The 17900-nt window shown below is 40.2% G+C and overlaps 1 protein-coding gene across 17 annotated transcripts in view; it reads left to right on the plus strand.

The window, feature by feature from the left end:
- MICAL3 (microtubule associated monooxygenase, calponin and LIM domain containing 3) overlaps positions 1 to 17900 on the plus strand; it is a 163674-nt gene that overhangs the window by 135053 nt on the left and 10721 nt on the right. For 13 of the 17 annotated variants that reach the window (XM_082043998.1, XM_082043988.1, XM_082044001.1 and 10 more), the window contains 3 exons: positions 3142 to 3192; positions 5062 to 5169; positions 5911 to 6004. In XM_082043998.1, coding sequence (XP_081900124.1) covers positions 3142 to 3192; positions 5062 to 5169; positions 5911 to 6004 — 253 coding nt within the window. Of the gene's footprint in view, positions 1 to 3141; positions 3193 to 5061; positions 5170 to 5910; positions 6005 to 10427; positions 10479 to 17900 lie in introns of all 17 variants that reach the window. The other 4 variants (XM_082043994.1, XM_082043999.1, XM_082043995.1 and 1 more) reach the window with 2 other exon arrangements.

Here is a 17900-nt window from a genome sequence, read left to right on the forward strand (position 1 = left end):
AGGATATTGTTTTACCAGCCTCTTTGATAGATTGAAGTGGTAGAATTCCAAGCAAACTACAGACAGGAATGTACTTTTGCATACATCAAGAACATAGTCAAGCCAGATCTTCAACTAAGAGGTAAGCTACAGGTTGCAGTTTTGCAGCTCATGCAGGTTTGCTTATTTTTACTGGGAGAAGAGAATGTGTACAGTCTGAATCAGTAACTTCTCTTTTTGGGGAAAAGATGAACCATTCCTTCCATTTTGACCCTGTTTTCTTCAAGGACTTCTTGGTTGTTGCTGAGTATTTCCATATGTCTGTGTGTGCAGATAACAGCTGTGAAGCTGAAATCCATAGTAGTGAACCCCAAATGAAATGCCAGTAGATAGGGGTTGTTGTTAGCCTGGTGTTCTCATTCCTGTGTGGTCTGGTCTCTGCCAGTGGGTCTCCATAAAAGCCCAGAGAGAAAAATACATTTAGTTTATTTGCACATATTTAAATGTGGAAAATATATGGTGAGAGCCAAGTGCCAAAGTTAGTTGCTTTTAAAATATTTCAATATTAGTATGGCACTTACTGCAAAAATAGGTGAAAAATATAAGGAACAGCTCAATCATTGGAATGGGGAAGAGCCCTTCTTTCATTCCCGAGGGCTTCTAAGCTCTGTTTGGTTTGGAGGAATAAGTAGAGAGATCATTGACCCTACAGAACACTAAGGCCCTTCTGGTACTGAAGAATGAAAAAAATGTGTTCCTACTGCCCCTTCCTGGTGGCTCCACATGTTAAACACACGTGGGAAGAAGAAGCCATCTGAGAGGGCAGTGGTCACGGACACCAGTGGTCTGTGTCATCCAGTGTGCCCAAATCGCTCTCCAATGGCAGGATCTAGTTGATACTTGGCTCAGATGCCAAAGCTGTGGAAGTACTGCAGATTAAAGTGTCACAGGAAATGCCTTCTATATATATATATATATAGTGGAAAAACAAATAGAATAACTAATGAATTTAAGGATGGTGGAAGGAGTTGCTGAAGTAGGAATTTTCTGCATTTTACTTCTCTCTTTTAATTTCTCTCCCTACTTGATCTAGATCTTTTCGAAGAGGAAGATTATTTTGGTTTTATTTTGTTCCCTTTTTTTCTCTCCCCCTCCCATTCCTCCTTGCATGCCCTCAAGGCGTTTCATGAGAAATTCTGCATTTTCCAAGAGATGCAGAAGAACGAGGTACCTGTGGCTAGCAGAGGGCAGAAATGCAATACAGGGGGTTCAGATAAGAGTTACAGAGTTACTGCTCTGCCTTTTTAAGCTCCTTCAGGAGGAAGGAGGGCTTCAGTTAGGTCCATGCTTGTTTTCAGGTGCGCCTTGATGGTCACTTTTTTTGTTTCTGTGCTAAACTACTTTGATTTAGAATAGCTTTTGCAGAAAAAAAAAAAAATCTCATCACTGAGCATTGGAGGGGACAGGTGACAGTGACAGATGTCTGGAATCCTAATACTGAAAACGTCTCACCAGCTCTGTCAAGGCTACAGTGGTGGTGTCTCATTTTCTCCATTTTGCTGTTGCTGAAGTTACATTAAGAATTTCTTTTTCAGCATCTACCTATTTTCTAAAGAGTAGTTTTGAGAATTAATTTATTTAGAGGAAATGAATCTGAGAACTCCACTTACCTAGTTTTATCGCATCCTGTCCAAGGATGTAGAACGTACATGCAAATACTGAACTGCTTTGCTGTCAAAAGAAATATAGCTGAACTTCGAGATGTCAGAACTGACTTTGTGCTGATTTGGGATGGGGGTTATGTTTATTAAGTTGCAAACTACGTGCTCCTTACTATGAGCAAGAGTTGACTTCCTGTGTGCTACATAACTTTTATGTGAACCCCTCTCTCAACTGAAATTCTGCTTGTGCTGCTTTTTTGGTAACTGTAGTGAGCTTGCTTCCCAGACAGCTTGCTCTGTTTAGCCTGTTCTTTGTGATCAGCGGTGTATTAATTCAGTGTTGTTTAATGTAGTATCTTTCAAGAGAAGTATCTTGTAAAGAATTCCTAATGTAAATGCCCTGTGGGCCTCATTGTGTGTGTCATTGTGAGTGTTTTTGTTGTTGTTCCTGTACAACTGTGGTATTGTGATTAGATGTGTGTTTTACGATGGCAGGTAGCTTGCTTTATACTGAACTTTGCATACATCCTGAAGCTGTTCTGTGGCTTTTCATTTGTCACTGTGTTTACTTAATTGAATGTGAAAATGCAAAATGCTGGCTGTTTGCCCAGAATGGCACAATGGCCTCTGAAATTTACATCTCTTATAATAAACACTTTAGTTTACTTTCCTTACTTTCAGGTACAAGGTAATGCAGAATGTCCCTGGATAGAGAAGGTAGTGATTTGTCCTTCCTTTCCTCATCCCTTTTCTCCTCATCCCTTTTCTCCTCATCCCTTTTCTCCTCATCCCTTTTCTCCTCATCCCTTTTCTCCTCATTCCTTTTCTCCTCATCCCTTTTCTCCTCATCCCTTTTTTTATCATAATTTTATCTCCTCCAGCTCTCTGGAGGCTCTCGTTGTAGACAGGGAGATTCCATTACTGTAGGGCACATCACCCGCTCTGAACCCATCTGGTGTTTCTCCTGTCACAAAGCAGTGAGAAAGATTTATTATGTTAGTTAAGTGCAAATGATCATTTCTATGAAGTAGAGATAGTTTAAACCCATTAAATAAACACAACTCCTAGGAGATGTTGTAAATCAGATTGTAAACGGAGAGTTGTGTGACAGAGTAATACATGGTTCGCTGAGCCGGTTCAGACCAAACATGCCTCTGAATAAGCCATTATTCCAAATCCTAAGCCAGAATTTTGTATGTGTATATACATGTACTTGCTCAGTGAAGTTTAAAACCATAGGTAGGTAAAGGACAAGTTGACTGTATCTTCAAAGAGGCCACCAAAGCCATTTGCCTTCAGGAGAGTGCTAGAAACTTGTTTTTTCAGACAGACGTTCCATTGTGCTTCACCAGTCTGGGTCATGTTCAGCATTTGCAGACTTTTATGTTTCATTTAAAACCAGCTTTGTTTTATTAATGTGCATCTGTTTTCAATGTTGAACTGATTTTGCTTCATTTTGTATGTTTTTTATTTTTTTTCCTTTACCATTCCCCCTTTAAAGTCGATTTATGTACCACACGCCTTGGCATTCAAGAGATCATATTCGTCAAAGGTAGTATCTCCATTCCCACTAGTTGGCCATTGTTGCATTGCATGTCCCTGTATTAACCCATTTTATCCATAGCTCCCCATCACATGTGCACTAACATCACAAACGTTGACTGTGCATGCGTGAGATGTTAGCAGACATGGGCAGCAAATTCTTTGTAGAGGTTGTTGACCAAAAATGCATTAAGCTCCGCATTGTCTGTCTGGTTAGAATGCATGTGACTATCAGTGCACAGCAGTGCATTTCTGTACAGTGATGTGGATGATCTTTAAGCTTCAGAACAAATTGATTTTCAAGGCAATTTAATATGGATGCATATTTTTTTTTTTTAATACTGAGAATATGAGTTCAAGTGAATTGTCACACTTTAATCAGCATCCTTCAAAATTGCTGAGTTCACTGAATTTGTAGTGAAACTGTGTCAAGCCAAAATAAAGCCAGAAGTTGCATTTCTATTTCAGGAATGTTGCTGGTTTCTGAAATTCTTATTGTCCTGTCTTCACAGTCACAACAGTGTTACATGGGATAGGAAAGTCACACGCTTTATCACTTTGCCTTCTGTTTTGGTTATAATTGTGGATTTTGTGTTAAAAAAAGAAGAAAAAAAAGAAAAGAGTAAGGTGTTTACTTCTTGGAGCTTTAACAATGGTGCTTGCTAGCCACCTATCTGAGGGATTTTTAACAGAGATGTGATATTACCTTAAACTCTCTTCTACCAAGAACAATAAACCAGAGGTAGACTGACCAATGTGGCAGTACAATAACTAGATAAAGTAGATTTCAGAGTGGTCTGTCTTAACATTTTGTCCTTGAAGTTGACTGACCATGGAGAAGATCTCTTTCCAGAAGTGGAAGACATCTGTTCACAGCTGTCCCTTAAAGCCTACGTACATGTATATGGGAAGAGAGTTCTCTTCTTTACTGTAGTTCATTTAATACCTTTGTGAAGTTTCTTCGGCACTCTTAACAGTCTATGAGAGGAAGCCTTCCTAGACTACAATACAACCAACTAGTATATGTGATAAGATATTAAACCCCATTTCAAAAATGTTAAAAAGACTTACTTGTTTTAAAACTAGTTTCACTGAAAGAAAATAAGAGGAGGAAATATGTTTCTATTTCTATAAACATAGCCTTTCTCCTTTTGGATGGCTTCTGGTGTTGCAATATTCTAGTTGTAGTTTAGGAGTTGCTTGCTCTGTTTTACACCAGCCAGTTTTGTGGGGTTGCTCTTGAGATGGGATTTCCCATCTCACACCAGAGTGTCATTCTGCTTTCAAACGTCTTTTTGCCTTCTTGATTCATAGAAAAGTTGCAGAAATTTACACAGGTAGTCTCTACCGATTATACCAGTGTAACAGCCAACTATGGATGTTCTTGCTCCAGAACAAAATAGAGAAAGGGGAATACCAATAAAATGACCCTAGTCTATAATAATTTCTTTGCTTATACTGCTGTATCTATTAATGTAGATATGCATTTACCCTCTTTTAAAATGAAATCAAGGTTACCCCTCTATGTGGTACTCATTGATTTAACTAAATCCATTTGGCTAAATCTGTTGAGAAATAGGATATAGATTTTATTTGATTTTTGGAGAGAGGTTTCATATAGCAGTGGAAGATGGGGTGGGACATTATATAAAATCACAGCTTTGCAGTTGGCTTTTATGCTTCTTCACTCCTGATTTGACCCTGAAATTGTTGCTCACTGCACTGTGAACACCTTTGCCTACAGAAGCTTGACTTTTGACAGGGCCATGGCAAAGACAAAATACCTCCCTTCTGAGATTTTGGAGGAGAAGATGGTCATCCCTCCCCCCATACTTCTGAGCATCCAAATGAAATCTACTCCTGTTTTACCTTCTTTTAGAGAGCCTATACAGAAGAGGAACTGAATGCCAAGCTGACCCGGCGAGTACAGAAGGCTGCTCGTAGACAAGCCAAACAAGAGGAGCTAAAGAGGTTACACAGAGCTCAGGTACTGTCTCACAGTCTTCTTGTCATGGCAGATCGTTAACTATGTGAAAGCACCACGATCCTGACATTCCTCTGTGCATGTCAGAAGAGGATCCAGAGACACAACTTCCCTCTGTTTCTACGTGGTTGTCTGTGCTCGTACTCTCTCTTTTCAAATTTTACATTGTGTCACAGATGTGGGAAGAATGGCTGAAACCTATCATGACAGTTTTCCAGTGGGAAAAATAATGACCGTAACACCTTTCTAGCTGCAGAAGAGTGAAGCATTGTGCACTGAATGGAACAGCGATAGTCAGATAATGAAGATGCACCTATCATTGCTTTGCTAGATTATGTTGCTGGGTGAAGTGTTACCAAATTAACCTTACATGACCAGAGAACCTGTTGGAAAACTGCTGGCATAATTTATAGGTGATGGGATTTGTTTAAAACTCAAAGTACAGGCTCAGCTGACTGAATAGCATCACCTTTCACTTCAGCATTTACGAAGGTGATTGGAGTTGTAGCAAAAAGGGGAGTATCACGGTGTCTGCAAAAACGAGGGGTAGAATGCAGGGGGGTGGGAAGGATGTTGCCGCTGGAGGGGCTGTGATGCTCGATTTTGAAGCAGTGTATTGTTGAATACAGATACTTGTTTTTCAAAAGGCCGATTTGACTGAAGTCATTTAGTGCTGGATGAATGCTGCAGACAGAGCAGGAGAATTGCTGTTGGTGAGGTTCTCCTCCATTCTTCTCTGAACAGATCATCCAGCGGCAGCTTGAACAAGTGGAAGAGAAGCAGAGGCAACTTGAGGAGAGAGGGGTCGCTGTGGAGAAGGCCCTTCGGGGAGAAGCAGGTATCCATCAAAACTTGGTTTGCTTTTTAATGTGTTCTTATCAAGTGCCTGTGCAGTAGTCCATAGCTGCTTGGATTTTAGAGGCAATTAGACTGTTAGAGCCTAGAAACAGAGTCCAATGTGAATCCATTCTCCCCTTCCTACTGTCTTTTTGAGGCCTTTGTGGTTCCTGTGTTTCTTCTAATACTGGGACTTCCCTATGGCAGAGACTCAGTTCACTTGTCTTTGCCTCAGGCTTAGGAGATAATCCTCAAACTATGAATAATGGTGACTGACCATTTTTGCACATAACTGGATATTACAGCTAGAAAATTGCAGGGGTTTCCTAGCTGCAATTCACAAAAAACTGCCACAGTAAGAGAACTCTGTCTGTGTGTTAAGGAAGTAATTGTGAAACTGTGTGTGCTTTCTCTATTGTGTCGGATTATCAAGGTAGTGTCCTTGCAAGGGACCATCACAGAACATCTTCCTCACTGCACAGCCCAGCACACTGGCTACTTCCAAGAAAGTTGTGCAGAACAGAAATGCACACGTGTTCTGAAAGGTATCCATGTCAAGCTGTTAAAGGAAAGTTATGTGTACTTGAAATTAAATTAAATGAATATCATCTGATCTGGCAAAGCGCAAGAGTGGAGGAGTACTTGTTTCAGATAATTCTGATAGTAGCATAATGTTCTGGAAAAAATAATCCTTGATTGCAAGGAGTCAAATATCCAACAGGCAAATGCAGTGTGTGTATACCTGACAGGCCCAGGATTATGTCCCTGATTACAAAAATCAGAGATCGGAAATGGTCATAGTTGGACAGGTGTTTGGAAAATATTTTGGTTTGTTGCTTGGATTGAGGAGCGATCGCTCTGCCTGCGAAGATGGAACTTGATTAAGCAGTGAAGGTCACCAGAGGAAACGTGTGTTGGGACCAATTACTGCTCAGCCTGGGTTAGGTACGTTTGATGCTCCGTGAGGGCAGGACTGAGTGGTTACCAAAGCAAATAGGTACTACAAGTGTGGAGACCAATCTCGAGGACTTTGGTTTTGTGATCTGACTGGCTTTTTCATTTGTTGGTTCAAAAATTAGCCTTGTGCAAAAACCTCTTTGTGGTAGTGCCTCCTTCCTTATGCTTTGTATTTCTGTGTGGGCCCACTCTATTCTCTGCCCTGCCAGTTACTGCACTTAGTAAAACCACCTCTCTCATTTCTAATTGTTCTTTTCCTTTTTCTTATTTTCATCTGGAAATCCGTCTTGTTTACTCAGCTGCTAAATGACTTTCACGTAAGACATGTCAACACAAGAGAGAACATTTTTTATGATATGAAGTTCTCTCATTGAAAAATGATGGAAAAATGCCTAAAAAACATGCAGAGAACATGACCAAGAGTAAGAATTGCTATTTTACGTGAACAACTGCAGAATTAAACTAATTTCTTATTCCTAGTTCTCCCAAAATGGAATCTTAGATGAGCTTGTATATTTGTGAATTTCCTAGCAGAATTACGGAATTGTTCGTCACTCTTTCTTTACAAAGTGAATATCTTTTCTTCAGGAAGTCTCTAGGGTATGCTTTGTTATGTTATAGTTACAGAAGTGTGACTATGTCATAAAGAATTCACCAGCCTCACCTCTTCAAGTGATTTCAGGGATTAACAAGAAACACATTATGTTGTGGGGTCGGAGGGTGGGAACAAGGGGAAGCATGTTCTAACCTGTGTTGACTGAAACACAAGAGTATGAATTCCATCCTTCACCTCTCTAGCCACACTTGCATGGACATTTTACGTATGTGTTCAATAAAATAAATTTCTTCTTATTTTTTAAAATCCGAGACATCAAATTCCATATGTACAAATAATTTCTGTCTCAAATATCCATTCATTATTCAGGAGTCCAGTATAATTTTCTTGTCATGTGATGTCATGCTCTTGTCTCTGAGGGGCCCCTCCACTAATGAAACCATGTAACCAAAAGTTAAACAAGGGAAGCGCAGTGTGTAAAGTGGTGTTGTCACCTGAAACAAAAATATCTTTTCCTTTTAATAAGCTTGTACAAGGGGAAGAAATGAGGGAGGATGGGAGGTGTGCCTCCTGTGCACATACCATGTCCACATAAATAGAGAAGGATTGTGATGCAGGACTGAAGTAACGGCCGTCCCATAGACAGCGACTGGTATTAACAGTTCTAGGAGAACATATTAGGCTCCATAATGAGGGGATTATTCAGCTTCCCCCTCTGTAGGGAAAGAACAAATCACTTGCTGACTTAGGCATTTAAATATGAAGTTTTAGATAGTATAATAGTAGTTTCCTGCTACTAAATACATGAAAATCCTGACGGAGGAAACAGAATTCTTTACTTTGTAATGATTATTTTCTTTTTCTGTTGTAGAAAAAGACTCACAAGACCATCTGAACTACATCTCTATGTCATTTATCGCATTTTAGCATGTTGTCTGTTAGTCATCTTTCCTGGTTGTGAAGAATTTCAGATTTTGCTTTTGTAGAGGTCTTCCAAGAACTTTAATTCCTCAGATCTCTGACCTCTGGACCTCTTTCCATTTTTAGAAAAAAGTGATTTTCAGTTAGACTGGTAAGAACAAAAACCAGTACTATAGGTAAGAATTTGTTTACTTAGAATAATTTTGCTTCTGTTTCCCATTTCATCTTTAATATCTTCTTGCCAAGTGACTTATATCAAGAAGACTGTCAATAAATTCTTCAGGGTGATGCCCTGCTGTCTTCCTGAGAGATTACAGTTAATTTAGATCCTAGCAATAGGTGCACATACCTCAGGGTTCTTTCTGGGAATTTCAGTCATTATCTGATAGTTTTCAAGTTGGAATGTTTATATAATGATACTATCTATTCAATCAATCAGACTCAGAAACATTTTGGAGGTCATTGTTAACTTTAATTTTGACAAAATAATTGCACCTTCTTGGCTACCTCCTTGTCTTTTCCTTTTTTAAAATGCCTCAGCCTCAGGCAAGGCTCAGTTGGTCTTTTATTCTTTTAAAAGCTGAATGCTCAATCTAATATTTCAATTTTGATTCAGAAAATGATCTCACACCCCGTGATTACTTAATTGCCTTAATATATTCTCTGTGATTATCTATGAAAATCTCAGCCTTTGATAGTTGCATTCATAACAAGAATGAAAGATTTGGCATGTAAGCTCTGTTTCAAGTGACAACGTAGGCTCTATTTCAGATGTCAAGTTTGTTATATACAGGTGGTCTAGTCTTTTGTTATCCCTTTTCTTCCTTTCCCCCCACCTCATCTCCTTTTTTTTGCATCATGGTATTTCACTGCAAAGTTAAAACATAATCTCAATGAAGAATTTTCCCATTTTTCTGTGGTGTCCCAAGAGACACCTTGAATGGGATTGCTATTAATGTAACAGTGCTTCATATTATAGTGCATTCGCCTGTTTGGACATACTTTTATGACTTTGATTTCCTGTGTGGATGTTTCATTTTTTCACTTATTAACTTAAAAATATGTCAAATCAGAAATCCCTGGAACCTTTCCCCCCACCTTATCATCCTCTAGCATAAACTTTGATAGTTGTTTTTAAGAGCTGGGAAAACGTCTCCTACTGGCAGATCAACACTGAAAAATTTAAGAGCCATCTCTTTACATCCAGAGAATAATATGCAGAGAGAAACAGTGCTCTCAGGACTCCCATCTGTCCCTTCCCCACAGAGACACGACACAGCGCTGGACTCGTGGTGTACCTGTCTCTAGCAGCTGTGGATGTACATGTCTCTTCTGCACATTCCTGTCTGTGCAGGTTCTTTTCTGGCGTTGATACTGCATTAGCAGAAACACACGTACCCACACTTTCCCTCACGTTCCCTACACTTTGCTGTAGTGCCATTCGTGTCAGCGCCTTCCACCGATACACCATATGCATGCATCCTCCACTGACTCTCCTCCAAGAAATCAACCTTTGCACCTTCCCTGAAGCTGACGTAAGAAGTGACACTGTTTCCTTCTGACATATTGCTCAGCATGGCAGCAACAAGATTAGTTCTGCTTTTCTCAGCAAGAACAGGGAAGACGTCAGTGCCAGGTACTGGTGCAGACTGAAGTAGGTGAAGTGTCTCTGTGCAGACTTCTTAATTTTGTTTTTATTTCCCCTTGGAAGTCCTTGCCTGCCTGCTGGGAATTTTCTCATCTTCCCAATATAAATGTTTGTGATATATTTGTGTGTGTGTGTACATATATGTATATATACAGAGAAAGAGACGTAATTTTTATATATATGTATATATGTGCCCACATGTATAGCGGCATGTTTCTTGTTTGCCTTTTTTTTTGTTTTGTTTCTGTCTATATGTCTCTTTCTCATATATTGCTTTGATTGTGTGGGGCTAGGGTGGATATCTGATGCAATAACTCTGTCTCCACCAATTCCTTGTTGTAGACTATTGGGGAGAGTCTTATTACAGTGACCTCATCGACTTGCATCTGGGTGGTATGTATAGCTGAACCTCCTGCTGACACTAACCCTGCTGACACTCCTCCCCACCCCTCCCTTCACCTACTTCTCCCATCCTTGGCTCACAAACAAGAAGAAACAGCCCTTGCACCTGTCTGGCTATAGCAGAACCCCTTTTCCAGCTCAGGAAGAAGAGATCCTGGCAGGCTCCGCAAACCACGTGTGAGGCTCCCTCTTCTATTTTCCACAGTGCTGGTTATTTCCAAATTTACTTACGGGTTTCACTCTAGCCACCTTCCCTTGCTAGCAGTGGAAGGCTGTTCTGTTTTTTGCTTCTCTGCGAAGTCCAGCTCTACCATCAAAATCCTCTTTAGGAAAATATTTTAACATGAAGGGGACGGCAGAACTAACCAGCTCCCAAGAGGATTAGTCATGCCATTGCCTCCCTCTTCCCCTCCTGTGGCTTGTTTACTTCTTCCAAAAAAGCCAGAGTGTGTTGATGATCTAACAAAAACAAAGTGCTCCCTCAAGGGACTTTGGAAAAAAATGTAGATTACAGATACTTCCTTCTTTCTTGTTTTGTCTTACCGTAAGGTTGGGAGAGAATCTTCTGTTAAGAGTTCCAGTCATTTTTGCTGGAATCTGCTGTTAGATTTTCCAGTCAGCCCAGTTTGCATTATTACACAGCTAATAAGCTTCTTGCTAGGTTTTGAGTTGGGTTTTTCTGTTGTTGTTGTTGTTTTGGTTTTGTTCTTTTTTGTAATATCTCATTTAGTGCTAAGCACATATTACAGTGTTTAGCTCTTTTTTTCACAAGCAATTATAATCTGGTCATTACTCTGCAGCGTGGTTCTGCATTTCTGTAACTACTGTTGCTTGCTGAATCCCTTAGTAGGTGGATAACTTTGGGGTTCCAAAAGGCATTTGTTTAGCATTTGCCCATCTTGAAGATTAACATTCCCTTTGCTATTTTAATCACTCTGTTACAAAATGAACACATCTGTCAGCAGATCCATACTCCACTTGGTTGTCTTCTCATCTGAGAGTCTCATTTCATTTGTCTTTAAGAAAATAAAGTTGCTTGATCTAAGCTGTGATTTTGCTGAGGGCGTACATTACAGTCCAGCTCCGCAGAGTGGAAGATCCACATGTCCTAGGCCTGACCGAAGACACATCACTAGAAGCCTTCCCCTGATTTCACTGTGTTCTGCATTTGATTCTTCAAACATCATCTTGCCCAGGCTTTTACCTGTCACTTTTTCTCAAGAGGGAGGTTCTCCTACAGAGTGTCTATCTGTAGCTGTCTGCTGGGAATGACTCCAAATTGTCCTGGCACAATAGGCTTTTATTGAAGAACGTGCACCTGAGTTCAGAATATCCACCTAAAATCAAGTTTCAAAATGGAAAACTTCTCTCCTTCATAGAATTAATTTGTTGCCTGGTTCCCCTGTGCTAATTCTGATGTGATAGTCCTCTGCTAGCCCTGTGCATCATTCGCTGTTGAGTCCCTTTGGCATTCTTCCTGGGGTATCTTCTGCAGAGAGACTTTTAAACCCTCTTCCTAGTGATGTCCATCAGGGCTGGCCCATACGTGTATGTGTGTAGAGTAGGAGCTGTAAAAGGGTTGATGCTGAATTACACTTAACAGACCCTTATCCCTATTTAATGCTATTTCCACTACACCTCTCCCTCCTCCTGCTTCTCCTCCTAATGCCTCTGTAGACCCAGCAATCCCATCCAAATCACTAATAGTGGCTTTAAGAAAAGCAAAATAATCTTTACTTAAAGGGACACTGTCACTTAAAAAATAATTGTATTGCAGAAAATCTTAATTGAAAATTGAATTTACTGTTTATCTTTTTTTGCGTTTGCTTTTTCTGTTTCTCTGAACTTGGACAGTCACCCCACAGTGGTCGTTTTTGATTTTCTGTAAGAGGTTGGTTTTATTTATGTGGTGACTCAGTTACTTGGATTTCCAACAGTCAGAGACAACGTTCACGTTTTTAAAAAATGGTTGATATATTTTTAAACAATATCAAGTTTCTGCTCATCTCAAAAATACCTTTTTCAAAACAAATTTTTAAAAAACTGTCCTGGGCAGTATCCCTTTACCTGCAATGAGCCAATATTGTCTGCCTGTAGTATGTGGCTTTTATAGTATTGTTTTGTTGCCTCTGTGATTTGCTTTACATTTGCTTTTCGGGCTGCCAGAACACTTTAGCCAGAAGGGATACATTGCTCTTATGAGCCTTGTCACTATCCAGTGGCAAATTTAGAACTCAGCTTCAGAACGAGCATGTCTGCACAGGATGCTGCAGCTGGGTGGAGTGCCATTAAAATCCCTGGAGCGCCGTGTGGCTGCATGGTCCTGCTGAGCACTATAAGCAGCGAAGATGGCTGTGTAGTTAATTATGCTACTGGAAACTTGTGTCTCTGAGGCACAGGCGTGAATCTGGAGTCATGCTGTCACTAGAATGATAAGCAAAATTGCAAAATACTTTGAAAAGTTATCTGTAAGTTGGTAAAATTTTTTGAATAATTAGGGCATTAATTTATTCTGGATTTTCTTTACACTAATGAGAGTTGCGTTTCATTTAGTTGTTATAGATATTGTGCAACAACTTCTGCAAGGGAGTGGTGACTCCTGAGATCCTTGGTCAAGTTCCAGTTTGCAGGATTACACATTACTATCTTAATTACCCACATTGCTCTGCTCAGATGCCATAATCCTCTCTTCCTGTTGTAAAATGTCATGTACTGTTGCTGTAAAGCAGATGTTTCATTTCTCGCTACAGATGGTCACATTTCAATTCTGAGTAATTATTCCTATGTGTATATCGTATATGTGGTTATGTTAAAAGAACATTACAGAGGTGCAAAGTCAACTGAAATTAAGATTTTGTATTATGTTGTTATATCAACAGATTTATAACCTTTAGATCCACTGCAAAGAGCTTTGTCTCTTGCCCTTATGGAATAACTGGTGGCAACTGCTAGGTTGCCATCCCCTCTGGAGATCCTCCTGGAGAGGAAATGGGACACAGTCATTGGATTTCACAGATGTTTGCTGGCAGCTGTGGAGTGATGAGACATGGATTCTGAGCCAGACACTGGAAGTGGTCTGGTGGATAGACGCTCTTTGTCCCTTTAATTCCCTCTTTCTATATGGTCCTTATCCTGATCCTGTCTTTTTTCATCCAGAGCTCCTTACCCCACTTCCATTTTCATTCTTAGTCTCAGTTTCAGCTTCTCAGGCATTTAATTTTAATCCTACCTTCTTGACGAACAAATCCTAGTATTCTGCCCTTCAGACCTCCTGTTCCTCCCCACTAGCTGTTCCTAGTCTTTCACTCGTGCTCTGTTCCTCAGTGACTCAGTCCCCACAGTCTCAATCTCTGCCTTTGGCCTTCTCCCAAAATGTTTGGGCTCTGCCCCCTCTCCTAACCAGCATTATTTCTCTGGAAATTTGTAGGTCTTATCTTCTCCACAAATCTGCCTTCTCCGTTCATTCCTTACCCCTTCTCCCTTTTTCTCTCTGTTTCTTCTCCTTTAGTAGTCTGCATTCTTAGTCTCCTTACTTAATTAGTCCCAGCCTCAGTTCCTCCTTACCCACATCAGTTCCTTGTCCCAGTTTGCTGCTCATCTGCCTGTGGAAAGTACCTCTGTTGTTCCCTCTGTGTTCAAATGAGCACTTTCCTTTTCCTCGCACCCAGGAGAGAATCACTGAGGAAAGAGCCCCCCACTCCCATCTTGCTCTGCTCTTAGCTGGGCTATGCTGGGACAGGCAAGAGGGATGGAAGGAACAGAGCTGGTGTGTTTGATAGGGCTGATTTCAAATGTATGTTCTCCCTTCTTGACAAGAGCCATATGAACATAAGTAAATGGGGGAAAAAGGTGCAATTGCTTTTTTTTTTTTTTTAATTATTCTTTGTACTTTGTTTAAAGCATACCCTACAACAACTTCACTTTTTATTAACTTATTTAAAATACTTGAACTATGTCCTTTGAAGTCCTGCAGATCTAACTCTGCAGGGCTGGAGCCTGATATACTCAAGTGGGAACAGTCCTATTTTTCATGATTGGCGAACACATCTCTCCTGGAAGACGAGTGGAGTTGTAAGATAAACATTGTTTTTGCAGTCTGCAGCTGCTTTTCACACTGAAGCGAACTGGTAACATGTTTTCTTTGCCGTAAGTTTGGAGCAGGAAAGAGCACTTGATAAGCAGAACTTGATAAGTATAGAGTACTTGTTAGGTACTAGAGGCACAAATATCATTTACCTGCTTCTTTCTGCACACAGAAACTAACAGCCTTGGGAGACAGGGTCAGTGTACTGATTCTCACTGTGTTTTGAAGTGCCGTGAGGTCTACTAGAAGCCAAAGCCTTCTGAGCACTCATTTGTGTGTGTATTCTGCTCCAACTACTGCTTTCCCTAATTTTCTTTCCTCTCCCTACCTGTTGTTTGGGGTTTTCTCTTCTGCTGAATGAATAAATGTGTGGTTCAGTTTGCATGACAGTTCAATCGTCTATGAGTTTTCCACGGGTTTCTTCTAGTGATGGTACTTCAGAGGAAATTGGTTTTGACACAGTTTCAGTAAACGGGGAAGTCAGACACACCAAGTAATGTGTTTATGGGATAGTTGTCAAAATCCTGGCCATCAGCTTTATAATGCCTACAGTTGTGAGGGTGCTATTCTTCAAGAAGTGGCTTTCTGTGTTCTTGCTCTTTTGCAGTGCTGCTGTTGAACAGCTTCACTAAATCATATAGTTGGAATGTGTGATTTTTCAGTACTTTGATTTCTGACCATAACTGATTTTTAAAAGGTGGGAAAGAGGATATTTCCTGTGATCTCTTCACAATCTGTCTTGATCTCTTTTGGACTGATCCTTATTTTAAGCACCGAGTTAAAATTAGAGCTCTTGATCTGCCTGCTAAATTGATGGAATTTATTAGTAGAATATCTAAAGTGACGTGCTCCTAGCTTATGAGGTCAAGTACCAGCATAATGAGGTTAGCCTCAGAGCTAGATCTCCTGCTCAGTGTTGCTGATTTTCAAACTGCCCTGGTTAGCCAGTGATACAGAAATCAAAGTCTTTGTATGCAAAGCTTGCAAAGCATGTGATCCTCTTTGGACTGTGCTATATCTGTTCAAGACATTTTGATTTGCAGTGGCACACCACTTTTCAGAAATCATCATAGCTCTCATACCATAGGCAAATAGTGAAGGGGATGAAGGTGAGCTGTAGCTTGGGGATAATGGTGTCTGCCATCCCAGACTTTCTGCTGTGCTTTCTTCATCCTGATTGATCCTTTTTACTACTGTGCTTCAGATTATGAAGAAGTGTTACATAGCTACAGCAGAAAAGAATAAAACCAGTCTTAAGTATTGCTGTTTAAACAATAGGTAAATGGAAAGTTGAAAAGAAGACAACAGTCCAGTGTAGCTTGTGTAACAAAGAACGATGTACAGTGAAAAATAAGGTACCTTTTCATGGTGGCTATACAATTTTTTGTTCCTTGTTTTGAAGAGGCTTGGGAGCTATGGTATTCCTGGCCTAGCTCTTGGTTCCCACCACCATAGCCAAACCAGCAATCTCTCAAGAGTGCAATGGCAAACAAGGTCTGTCTTGTCATGGCTGCATGAAAGATTTCCCAGAAAGATTTGGGAGAGGCTTCTTTTCAGAAAGGCAAGATAATTCCAGTCACATTATTGATGGGATGTGACTAATCTACAAGGCAGAGCTGCCACCTCTCCAGGATGTTTAGTGTGCTCGGGAGCTGGACACATTCCTTTCCTCAACGAGCTGTAGCTCCTGGCTCTGTACCAATCACCCCAGGTGCCCTTCTGAATGCCTCTGCCTTGGAATCCTGATGTCAGCTTTGAAGGCTTTACACACATTCAGAAAAGTTGGCTTGTGGCATTGAAAAGGAATAACTGGTGATTAACAGAGTCTGTTGGTGATTTTCCCTCTCTCGGGATGGGGGGAGAAAGTGATAATTTTCTGTCCAGAGTCTATAGTTATACTTGTGACTCTTGCTGACAGCAGAGAGGGAACCTAAGAAGTGAACAGTCACAGAAATGGCTCTTCTCTTACCCTTCAGCTCCTTCTGAGTGAACCACTTCAGCGGGGCAGTGGGGAGCTTGTCTTGCTGCTGCTGGCTGCGCTCTTGCCATGCTGGGGATGAAGAGCTGTGTCACCAGACCTGGCCTGGGGATTTTGCTTGTGAGGGAAACTTAAACAGAAAGGGGAGGGGATTTTTTTTTATTTACTTATTTTTATTTGCTTATCAAAAGAGTTTTTCCCATCTGGCCTTGACTCGTGGCCAGTAAAATTGTCTTGCAGAGATGATCATGGTTTTAATTTAATGGGCCCATGAGGTTGTGATGTCTCTTCTCTAAACAATAACATCATAATAGTACTACTATATACTGTAGGATTAGTGATGGCTTTGGGACAAAGAAGAAGACATATAAGGATTTTCATTATGTAATCGGACAAGTAATAAGGACAAGGTAGATGAGACAGTTTTTAACACCATATTGTGAATCAGAGAATAGCATAGTTCTTTTAATAGTACTGGATGACTTCAGCCTTTTCCCAGGATTGTCTTGAACTATAAATATACACAGTGAGAGCTCTTGCTGCAAAGTTGTATTTTTTCAAAAATTAACCTTGACAGGAATGTGAATGATCAGATGATCTGAAAGATTCATTGTCTAAACTTATCAGCTGGCCAAGGGGATGCTTTTTCCAATTATCAAATGAACTTTTTTCCCCTTGGTTCTCTGTTTCTGAAACAGTTAAGTGGCCTTTTCTTGAAAGAGTTCATCTGAAGGGATAGTGAAATGCGTGACATGGAATACACTTAAAGATTTGCTGCTGTCAGTGAAAAATCCTTCTCCATTTCAGGGAATATGATGAAATAGCTTTTGTCTTATAATTAGAAAGTTCCTTTTTCAGTCTGCTCATAGTATCTGTACCATAAGTATCATCCATCTTTATTAGCAAGGGTGGGGAAGCAGTTTTCATCACTATCACCTTAGAGAAGTTTTAAAAAATATATTTAAAATTCTACTGCATTACACATATTTTAGAGCATAATACTATAATTGGTGTGGTTTTCACAGCTTTAGAGAACCATAAGAGGTAAGTTTTCAGGTTGCACCTCACTCTCTCCTTGCTGTTTATAACCTCCAGTACATAAGGAAAACTTTTTAAAGCCTCACTAATCATCCTGGGCTGGACAGACATTGTTTCTAAAGCAATTGTAATGATCATATAACCTGTATGCACTGCAGCAACTGTAATTTACATCTGGAGTAAATGGAAATGATCTTAATAGTATAGTTTATGTTCATTATCTTACTGAAAAGCAATGTCAACATTTTCAGTAGGCGGACTATTATAGATACCATGGACTTTGAAACGTGATTCAAGGACATGTTTTCCTTAG

The sequence above is a fragment of the Streptopelia decaocto genome, assembly GCF_964273445.1.
Source record: "Streptopelia decaocto genome assembly, chromosome: 1".
Taxonomy (NCBI): domain Eukaryota; kingdom Metazoa; phylum Chordata; class Aves; order Columbiformes; family Columbidae; genus Streptopelia; species Streptopelia decaocto.